This window comes from Pseudophryne corroboree, chromosome 1, assembly GCF_028390025.1.
Source record: "Pseudophryne corroboree isolate aPseCor3 chromosome 1, aPseCor3.hap2, whole genome shotgun sequence".
NCBI classification, from domain to species: domain Eukaryota; kingdom Metazoa; phylum Chordata; class Amphibia; order Anura; family Myobatrachidae; genus Pseudophryne; species Pseudophryne corroboree.
Window position 1 is genome coordinate 501,111,126 of NC_086444.1, and position 11,661 is coordinate 501,122,786.

At 42.4% G+C, this 11,661-nt stretch overlaps 1 protein-coding gene and 1 pseudogene across 2 annotated transcripts in view; both read left to right on the forward strand.

Annotated features, from left to right (window-relative positions):
* The window catches only part of TRPM6 (transient receptor potential cation channel subfamily M member 6), a 527,875-nt gene extending 523,162 nt beyond the window's left edge, over positions 1 to 4,713 (forward strand). For both annotated transcript variants that reach the window (XM_063913863.1, XM_063913865.1), the window contains exons 38-39: positions 1,193 to 1,299; positions 4,322 to 4,713. In XM_063913863.1, the coding sequence (XP_063769933.1) occupies positions 1,193 to 1,299; positions 4,322 to 4,425 (211 nt within the window). In that variant the 3' untranslated portion in view covers positions 4,426 to 4,713. The remainder of the gene's footprint in view (positions 1 to 1,192; positions 1,300 to 4,321) is intronic.
* Positions 4,714 to 11,327: 6,614 nt separating this feature from the next.
* Positions 11,328 to 11,446, forward strand: LOC134949793 (5S ribosomal RNA; annotated as a pseudogene).
* Positions 11,447 to 11,661: the final 215 nt, after the last annotated feature.

The following is an 11,661-nucleotide window of genomic DNA, read 5'->3' on the forward strand; positions in this document are numbered from 1 at the left end:
CACGCTATTTGCGTACAGAGTCCTGTAAGTTGTACGGTCTTAGCGTACCAATGCCGCGCTGGGGGTACAAAGTACACACAGCGCGCGCACACTCAATTGATAACCTTTAAACCTTATTAGTAATACAATGTAATGATATGATTATACTTTAAACCTTTATGCAGCAAAGCACTGCAATGATGTTATACCTTAAACCTTAAGTAGCGCTGATGGTATAAAGTACCCGCAGTGCGTACACCTTATCAATACACTCTTAAACCTTATATAGTTAAATATGCTTTAAACCCTAGCAGGGAAATGAGGACACAACACCGATATGTAGTTAACCACAGGGTTCTAAGGCCACAGTGGATTATTTCAAAAGGGATAACAGTACAAATTATACACTACAGGTTAACAAGATAAATCTACAACAGAATAATGGCTACAGAAAATGTACATACGTGAGAATGTTCGCTTGCGCAACCTGGACCAGTCCTCCGCTCATCAGGTAGATGGCGTTCAGAGTCTTCTGACCAGCCAGGCAGCAACAGGCTTTTTATACACAACTTCCATACAGAATATAATGGTCACTGTAATCTCATTGGACACAGAGATGCATCTTTACATTACAGGAGAGGTCATAGGTTGATTTGAAAAGGTGGGCGAAGTCTTTCTCAACTGCTCTTGGGGGTGGTATCCTCTGGATTCCTGCCGCATACATAATATACAGTAAATACAGTTTATATCTATATTCTACTTCTGCACATAACTATGCGCTGGAACATGCGATCTTTCTCTAACCAACACCGGAATGTTACCCTTAAAATACCCTACAGCTGGATACTAGACATCACCTTCTAACCTTAGTCTGTCCCTTCCTATCATGCAAAGGCGAATCCCTTAGCCCTGGAATCATTTAAACTGTTGATACTTGCTGATGTGGTGCGGGGTGGCTATGTGTAAAATGTGCACTATTTGGGTTAAATATGTAATGTTCTGATAACCCTCTATGCGCTCACAAACCCCGCCGTAAATACCCATACCACGCGCAGGAACGCGGGAGCGATCATACGCAAATTGCGGATATGTGCACGCACGGCGGAACAAGTGCACGCGCAGCGGGCATGTGTATGGGGTTAGTACATACAATATTTTTCGACTTTGACAGGATTTAGGACCTTCTCTGACACATTATGCTTTTCTTTTATAGATCGAGAGGTATGGTATTTGGACCTGCCAATTTAGGAGAACGTGCACTTACAAACTTTGTTTCAAAACACCGATGCAACTCGTGCTGCAAGAAACTGAAACTCCCTGGTATGTACATGTCTGGCTATACTAGAAATCAACACTATTTCTTTTCTTTACTGTATTATTTTGTTTAAGTGTGTAACTTCTGCCTAATTTCCGGTACAGTGCTGACATTCTACTTTCATGATTATAAAAATATTCTGAGAAGAGTTTAGGAAGGGATTTACTTAAGAGCTGCTCACAGAAGAGATTAAACAGCATTGACACTTTTACATTAAATGAGGCACATGATGAGACGGTCTTTCACTGCTGCTGAGTCCATTAAGTCCAGCTGCTGCGTGCCTGCCTCCCTGCCCTCGGCCTGTCAATCATTTCATAGAAGAGGCATAGCACCAATACTGCCATAACTAGTCATGCAACACAAAATTATATTAAAGTGACCCCTACCGTGTCAGGAGGGCCAGCACAGTGTTAACAATTCCATTATTAAACTCTTTATCCCTGTCTTATATTAAGTCTTTGCTTCCTCTGGAGTTTTGCTGGGATCATGCGGATTCTAGATTCAGTTTATCTATGGCGAGCCAGAGTCATGCAGACACACCTTTTTATTAGAAATGCTTGGTACAGTACTCTCATGGGCCCTCATTCCGAGTTGTTCGCTCGCTAGCTGCTTTTAGCAGCATTGCACACGCTAAGCCGCCGCCTACTGGGAGTGAATCTTAGCTTAGCAGAATTGCGAACGAAAGATTCGCAAAATTGCGAATAGAAATTTCTTAGCAGTTTCTGAGTAGCTCGACACTTATTCTGCCACTGCGATCATTTCAGTCAGTTTCGTTCCTGGTTTGACGTCACAAACACACCCAGCGTTCGCCCAGGCACTCCCCCGTTTCTCCAGCCACTCCCGCGTTTTTCCCAGAAACTGCAGCGTTTTTTCACACACACCCATAAAACGGCCAGTTTCCGCCCAGAAACACCCACTTCCTGTCAATCACACTCCGATCACCAGAACGAAGAAAAATCCTCGTAATGCCGTGAGTAAAATACCTAACTGTTGAGTAAAATAACTAAGCGCATGCGCTCTGCGAACATTACGCATGCGCAGTAAGCGACTAATCGCAATATAGAGAAAATCGGCAACGAGCGAACAACTCGGAATGAGGGCCATGGGCATTTGTGTATGTTGTCAGTGTGGTAATAGCAGACTGTTTCAGGTGTGTCTAAGACATAGAGGGGCAGATGTATTAACCTTGAGAAGACATAAGGAAGTGATAAACCAGTGATAAATGCAAGGTGATAAACACGCCAGCCAATCAGCTCCAATATGTAAATAAGCAGTTACAAACTGATTGGCTGGTGCATTTATCACCTTGCATTTATCACTGGTTTATCACTTCCTTATGCTTTCTCAAGGTTAATACATCTGCCCCTTAGTTTGCAGTGTGCTATTCCAGTGTGACCCTACCAAGGTAAACACTTATTGTACCCCACTCATTTCTTATACACAGAGCAAATCATTCTATAATTCACTAAACAGAAATCTATCCATTCACTTTACGGCAAATTTAGCTATTAGAATAAATTTTGCTTTGTTACTCTGGCTGTAATCAATAAATTCACTTAATACAAACTAAATTGTATTTCTTTTTATAGTAAAGGTGTACATGATAAAAAAAAAAGCAATTGTGTGACTCAATAATTCATTTTTGTTTCTTATGCCACCCACAAAATTCTGCGTTGAATCAAACTAACAAATCAAACTAAAATATTGGTGATTCTTCTATTCTTTACATCATTTTTACTACTACATAATGGTAAACATTATATCTGCAAATATCCACACAATAGTAAATAAGTACAAGTCTGAAATTAATAATGAGTGTAGGAAGATATAGGCATTGTCTTTATTTCATGTGTCAGTGTGTCTGAAAGATGCAGAAGTCATCCCGCTGACCATGTAGGCTAAGGCCTACTCTATACTGCACCTGAGCCTATAGGGCTTCCTGCTAAACCTGGTCTGCTCCAGCAGATTGTTCGGCACGGTATCTGGTGCTGCATATACTCATACACTTCTATGAGACAGTATTTTTAAGATTCCCGAAAAAAAAAAAAAAAAACTAGCGAATGTGAAATAGGACATGGAGAACATAGGTATTATACCACTTAAAAAAAGAACCCACTAGTTGTTAATACATTATATGTAGTGAAGTAATAATATACAACTTATCAAATAAACAATATACTGTATCTCTTTGTCATTTATGTAGCATCCTTCCCTATATAGCTACTACAGGATCTCACTATTCTACCCTATTTTCCTTTTTTAGTAACAAGATGGTATGCCACCAATGGTTACAGGTATCAAGAGGGTTGTAAACCACAAGATCATTTCTCCGTATGCAGAAGCTGCTGAGCGCTGGCCATATCTCCCATGACGTACAGTACGTTGCCGCCTGGCAGCTTTTGCTTACTGTAGGGCAGGCATGTCAGACTCATGGCTCTCCAGCTGTTGTGAAACGACAAGTCCCACCATGCTTTACCAGCATACTTCCACCGATCAGCTGGTAAAGCATGCTTTGACTTGTAGTTTCACAACAGCTGGAGAGCCACGAGTTTGACATGCCTGCTGTAGGACCATAACCATGCGGCCTTGTCGCCATAGTACTGGGTACTGCCCATGTTTTTGTGGTCCTGCCATTGATCACAATTTAATTTCCTGAGCTGCAGCTTATGAACCATATTTTGCCATATATGTGACAAATATTATTTCTATCGCTCACTATTTTCTAGTATGCAGTTTTTTCATTGGACTTTTCCCCTTCTTTGGACATATTCTTTCTCTGTTATCCTGTGTAAAGCACAAGCTTAATTTGTGATGCAATTTGTGTATTGGTGCAGTGTATAGTTTGACAATACTTCACAGAATATTTTCCCCCTACATGTCCCCATAGCACTATGATCTGACAGAAACCTCATTAAAGGAGCAAACCTGTACAGCTAGTCTACATCCGTGTGTCCTCTCTCATATCCATTGTCTGATATGTCATTATTTCCCCTGCTCTCTCAAACATTTGATCTTCTTCACCTACAGATTTGAAAAGAAATGACTACTCGCCTGGGAGGATCAGTCTACGGTTTGATATTGGAGAAGCAGACACCGATGAAGACATTTTGGAATTCACTACAAAACTCTAACACAACATTTCTGCCCAGCTAGGAGATAATCTTTGAGCCCAATGCAGGAGAATGATACTGTAGGACTGACACCAGTAGTCACACACTGCGGATTAAATAGTAGTAATTTTCATACGATCATTCTTGTTCCTAAACAGGTTTCTGGGAATTATATAATGTTTGTACACTCATAAAATCACTAATTTGTATTCATTCTCTATGAAGAAATGCTGTTTTTGCCGTTAAAAATGTACAGTTTAATAGTGTATACTTGGATTCAATTTTACAATAAAGTGCAAGGAAATCGTTCATTATGTTTAATCACTTTTTTATTCCTTAGCTAAATGATTGACAGCTTGATACAGTTCAGGAGCTGCACAGGGTCGCCCGTTAACCTTTATAGGGTCCTTATTACTGGGCCAACGGTTCGGCCATCTTGCTGATCTGCCAACCTATCTGATGATCGGTAAGTGCATACACACTTAGCGATTTTCGGCCTGATGTGTTGTGCCTAACGTCAAAACTGGGTGGGCAGTTACATCACCGTTCAGTTGTAATGTCAGTCCTCTGCAGCAAGTGTATGGGTCGTCTGCAGACCGCCCATACAGACAACATGATGCTCTGATATATCTGCAGTTATATTGAGCCATTGTCTATGGTGCAGGGCTGACGCCATATGTCTTTGAACGATATTGTTCACAGACATATCGGGGGTACACACCCACCGGCGCGCCCATGATATATTGGCCATTTAATTGAACCATCGATATATGGCTTAGTGTGTACCCAGCTTAAGGGATCTATTTACTAAGTCTTGGAGTAAGATATAATGGAGAGATAAAGTACCAGCCAATCAGCTCCTAACTGCATGTTACAGGCTGTGTTTAAAAAAGGTATAGGAGCTGATTGGTTGATACAGATGGAGCCAGCGTTATCTTTGCTGGCTGAGGCGCAGGCATGCACTCCCGGCGTGACTAGGTGATCCATTCGCCTAGTCATGCCGGGAGTGCACAGAGCCGCTTCCCATTGTAAGCGTCTCTGTCTGGGCGCACGCCCGCCCGGACGGAGATGCTCTCCATTCAAGTGAATGGGGAGCGTCTCCGTCCGGGCGCATGCGCCAATGCAGACGGAGACGCTCACAGTGACTAGGTGCGCCCAGGGGGCCTGCCTAGTCACACAGGGAGCAACGATAACGGAGGCTAGATCTGTAGTTTATCTCTCTCCGCTTTATCTCTCCCCAAGGCTTAGTAGTAGTGATGTGCACTGACTCCCCGGTTTTGGTATTGAATCTTGATTGATTTTTGTGTTTTTGGTTCTTGTTTTGCAAAACCACCCTCACGTATTTTGGTTTTGAATCTTTTTTTTTTTTTTTTTTAAACAAATGCTAAAAACAGCTAAAATCATGTCATTTGGGCCTGTTTTTGTACCTAGAGTATTAATAATCTTATTAACATTAATTTCCAGTCATTTCCAGTCAGTTTTGACCATCTCACAGCTACTGTTTTTACCAATATTGGCCAAAAGTTGCAGCAAGCTACTGTAGCGGGCTACTAAGCGACAAAGCAGCAGCTTTGACACATGACAGCATATAGCACATCTGTGAAGTGGCAGAAAAGAAAGGTGATGCAAGATGAAATTGTCCTTGGGCCCTCCCAACCACCCTTATGTTGGATGTTGAAAATGATATACACAGTTTAACAAACCAAGCACTTCAGTGACAGGGACTGACACTTTTTTGGCTGAAGTGCTTGGTTTTATCTGGGCCCCCACAAAACAAGTTTTTGGAAAGACTGCCCCTGATAAATAATGATTAAGTTGATAATGAGGGCGTTGGCGGTGGAGATTGCATATGCTGCTCCAAAGTGATGGTAGGTGATACTGGACTGTTTGCTATTATTTTACAAATTATTATTATTATGTTGTCAAATTTCATGAACTCATTGCAAATTACATGAGAGAGGAGGTGTCTAGATGGTTAACGTCCCTACTTCTACTAACTTTGGCCCCACTAATAGAACAGATGCCTTTACACGTGTCAGGATTTGGGTAAAAATAAATTCAACACCCATGAGGTGGCGCTTTTTGGTATATGCCCAGGCATGAAAAAAATGCCTTCTTTTTAGCATGAGCAAGAACTGCTGCCACTGGTGGCTGACTTACACAAACAATATCCTCATCATCAACATCCTCAGATAGTACAATAGAGTCAGATAATAGCGTAGAAACATAGAATTTGATGGCAGAAAAGAACCATGTGGTCCATCTAGTATGCCCACACAAATATCCCGCCCATCTTGATGCACTTCCCTACTAGGATCCTCGATTTATAGTATGTCATCACAATCTTTAGTTGTACTGCTCATCCCCACATTTGCAGAGGGTGCAGAAATGGTGGAAAAATGCTTCTCTGAGTACAGTATCAGAAATGTCAGACTCACTCATCGCTAACATGGACACCTTTAGACTCTCCTCAGGGATCTGAACTGCGCATGCATCTGAGCCGCACTGCGCAGGTGCGGCGGACTGCAGCAACGGGAATTGCCGGTAAGCAACAGGTTTGTGCGAAGGATCCATTCGCATGGGCGTTCGTAAGGAGATTGACAGGAAGAGGGCATTTGTGGTTTTCAGGGAGTGTCTGGAAAAATGCAGGCGTGTCCAAGTGTTTGAAGGGAGGGTATCTGACGTCCATTCCGGTCCAGAACATCCTAATGTGATCGCAGCGGCTGAGTAAGTCCTGGGCTGTGCAGAGACTGCACAAAATCAGTTTGTACAGCGTTCGCACACTTGCACAGCTAAAATACACTCACCCTGTAGGCGGCGACTATCTGATCGCAGGACAGCAAAAAATGCAGCCCAGCGATCAGGTCTGAATTACCCCCCATGTCAGAATCCCAGCATCGGGATTGTGAGTAGTGTTGGTACTTCGACTGTCAGGATCCCAAACGCCGGGATCCTGATCAGATCCCGGATTAGGAGCTTTGGGCTGCACTACAGGCAGTTAGAGTACCAGTATGCACCAGTAAGGTTAATGATACCCTGTAATAAATTAGGAACTGAGCTTTCCACTGCACTGCTGCCAGTCACTGTACTCTCTAGCAGTCCTGTGTGAATGGCATCCAAATCACCGCATGAGGGACTTATTTTGAATCCAAAACAGGCAAGATCTGATGCCGGGAAGATGAAGTTTTTCCCTTGTTTTGGAATCCAAGCATGTCTGGAAAACCGAGCCTTGGATCAGATTTTCTCAGAATTGGTAAGTTCAGGTGGTTCGGTTTTTAGGAAACTAAACCAGCACATCTCTAGTAAATAGACACCTTAATCTCACTAGCAAGTTAAATTAATACATTTAATCAATGAAAGAAACACCTACAGTATCTGTAGTAACATATCAATAGGCTTTTTAAGCAATCATTATAAGTTACAGCAAACAATTATGGCAACCAAATAGGAAGCAGATGGAGGTTGCAAGTAAAGGCTTAGATAGCTGCATGTGCTCCTAAGGCCACCTATTGTGCTTCCAGATCATGTGATACGTGAGGGTGAAGATATCCTTAGTGCATGGCTGCTATACAATGTCATGTTCCTTGGTTTTGCACGAACAAGATAGTGTATAACGGACGTACAGGGACGGCCCCAGGACTACTAGCATCACTGTGCGGGAATTTTTGGAACCCCCCAGAATAGAAAAACATACATTACCAGGGGCGGAACTCTCAGAGGCAATGGAGATGCCAGCCTCCAGGTTCCAAGCCCTAAAAGGGCACCTGCATGTAAAGCAGCATGTGTGTGTTTCACAGCGGGATCCAAATGTGACCGCAGCTCTTCCAACTGAGATATGAGGCACATCAGTTCTGTCCCAGGAGCCCTGCTAACACATGCAATAGGACACAGGATGGCTCCTGTCTGGTACCGCGCCGTCCTGCACCGCAGCAGTGGCGGTGCACCTGCCGCTGCTGCTGGACTGTAAGATGGGACCCGCACTGATTCTGCAAGCCCTGACAGTTTAATGTAGGCTCTGGTCTCTGTAGACTGGCTGAAAGTGCTAGCTTTATAATTCTGTAAGTTGCTCATGTTATATATATATATACTGTAATATATATATATATATATATATATATATATATATATAGCAACACTCACTTTCCCAGCGCATTGGAAAAAGCAGAACAAGCCAGCACTCACGGTTTGATGAAAACTTGTAGAAGATTTATTCCATGTTAAAGCGACAAATGCAGGTACAGGACAATAAGCACAGCCCGACAGCTGTTTCAACCAATTTTGGTCTTCCTCAGGGAAGTAAAGTAAAAAGTAACCAACGGTGTTCATCGGTGTTGGCTGTCCGGATGCTACACTAATTGTCTACATTGCGCTGGTTACTTTTTACTTTAAATGTATGTGAGTGAGTACTCTTTTAGTAAATTACTTTTGATTCCATACTCACCATTGAGCCCTATATATATATATATATATATACACAAACACATACACCTTGTTTGATTTTCCTTTTTTAACGGGGGGGCACCAAACTCCAACTTGCCTCCGGGTGACTGGGATGAACTTACACCTCTGATTGCCCCCCACAGTTTAAATAAACCTACATTAGCTCCCACAAGACAAACACACACATTGCTCCAACTGGAAAACTCTACATTTTTGACCACTACATATTCTGTAATACATCCCAGTCCTCTCTATACACTCCACTAGCTCCCTGAACCCTCCATACTCTGCACTACATCTCCTCACTATGGGCCTAATTCAGACCTGATTGCTGCTGTGCAGGCGTGCCCGGACCGTGCGGTAGGGCGGGCCATGGTAGCTGCGTGACATCACACGCAGTAGCTGCGACCCGGACAGCGACAGGTAGCTCCCTGCCAGCACGCAGGAGCTGCGCTGGTATGGAGCTACTCATGAAGTACAAAAGCATTGCCGCTGTGCGATGCTTTTGTACTTATGCGGGGGAGTGGGGGGGGGCTGACATGCGGGGTGGACTAGCCCTGTGCTGGGCGTCCCCCCGCATGTCTGTGTAACTGGTCGTAGATGTGCTAAATTTAGCACATCTACGATCAGGTCTGAATTAGGCCCTACATCTCTTCATTATGCTGACACCTATACCCTGCACTAAATCACTGATGCTTTTATGCCCAGAAAAACAATTCAAAAGTGAGAAAACATCTGGACAGTCTGTGTTGCATGTATCCTGAGAATGAGGGACAACGGGACTGTCTGTGCTACATGTGTCACTACTCTTTGTGCATCCTGGCCGCAATACAATACAGAGGCACAAAATGAGTCCCAATTAATAAAAAAACAACAAATGTGCCCACTCCATCCCTTTGTCTCATTTATAATAATACTAATAATAATAATAATAATAATGTTTTTCAAAACTCCTTCCAAGTCGGGCGTTATGCCAGTTATTCTAACAATAAAATATATTGGTTACCAAAGGCAAGGCATTCGGGCTACTCCCACAGCGAACTTTTGGTTACACTTCCACACTTTACAAATCAATAGCATGTGTGCCTCACAAGGCAAAGGGTAAGAACACAGAGGTCAGAATGAAAAATTAAGTTTTAATTTTAAGAATAATAACTTGAGTTTAGTTACAAAAAAGATAGTTACAAACAATATGATTATATTTAAAAATACACTCAGAGAGAAATAAAAGGAATAAAGTTTCAAAACTTTGAGTACTTAGTAAAAAGACCCTAGGAGTTGCGTTGTGTGGGCTTCACAGAGATAGGAGGTATGAGGTACCCTCAACACTTGGTTGTCCCGCAAAAAGTGCACCCTGGATCCTCCTAAACAGGCATATTTATCTCAGCAGCAACTACTCATGACACACACCCCCATACCTTTCCTAAATCAGAATGAATTGATTGTACTTAGGGAATTGAGGGGTTTCCCGGTCCAGTGGGCAGGGGTTTTTAATTACCTGCTTCAGTTTGTTTGAAGACTAAGGGTCTGGAATGTTATGGCTTTGAAGAGAAAATGACTTTGCAGAAGACTCTTGTGTGGGTGCACTCTTGTATTTAATTGTTTATATGACTAAATATTAAAACATAACTTTTATTAGCTCATTTTAAAATAAATCCACACTCTATAATGACCAGGGACCTGGGCAGTGACTGGTATTTTCTTCGTATCTTTTTTGTAACCAATATCTGTTTGTAGCAAAAATATCTTTTTTTTTTTACTCCCCAGATATGACACAGTGGTAATAAGATTGTACAGATAAGATACAGCAATTGCATTCTGTATTGATTCATGACACATTTTGCAAGTAATTGGGAGCATTTAATATTACAGGGCTCCTAAAAACCTTAGTCCCGACGAGACCAACAGGTCCTAGGGACATTATCATAATTTCCTAGATATACTCTGCCTTAGTGGCCGGCCTCCCTAATATGACAACCCCGCACTTTGATATAATTAATTGTGCATATATGTGGGAATAATCGGTGTAAACCCAGCACATGTCATAGTCGGTGTATTTTGACTCAGGCTAATACCTGACATAATTTTATTACACATATTTTTTGGTACTCCCTTACCTGCTCTATGATATAATAATTTGTGTGTACATATGGGATTAATTGGTGCAAATTCAGCACAAGTTATAGTCAGCATATCCTGATCTGGCCCACAGTGGGGCTTTCTTTAGAGTGTGCATCTAAGCTTCAAAAATCCTTTTATACTGTATCTTTCTAATGACTCAGGCTAATACCTGATATAATACCATTATACAGATTCCTCTACATTCTCTCACTTCTACTCGTTTCCTATATCAGCGGACTCTCATCTATGATTCACAGGTTAATCCTGCGTCTAACATAGAAAGCAGATCCGCAACTTGTGTCTCTATCTTGAATTCTGTACTAGGTGCACTCTCATTGGCGAGTCGACAAATTGTGTCTAACAATTACTACCATACCCCACCGACAGAGCCCGATCTCGTCCGATCTTGGAAGCAAAACGGTGGTGGGCTGGGTCAGTATCTGTGAGGGGGACCCCCAGAGAATACCTGGTGTTGTAATTAACGACCCACTTCGACTAGATGGCAACAGCAGGATCACCACATTTTCTTCCCCTTTTCCTTTTTTCCTTTTTCTAGATACTTAAAGAAAAATTAACCAAACCCATTACCCATAACCACGGGGTGATACAGAAGATACCCCCCCCCCCTCCCCCACGCACACACATTGTTATTAGGATCTATACTCCTGATATTAACAGTCCGGTCAATTATGACCC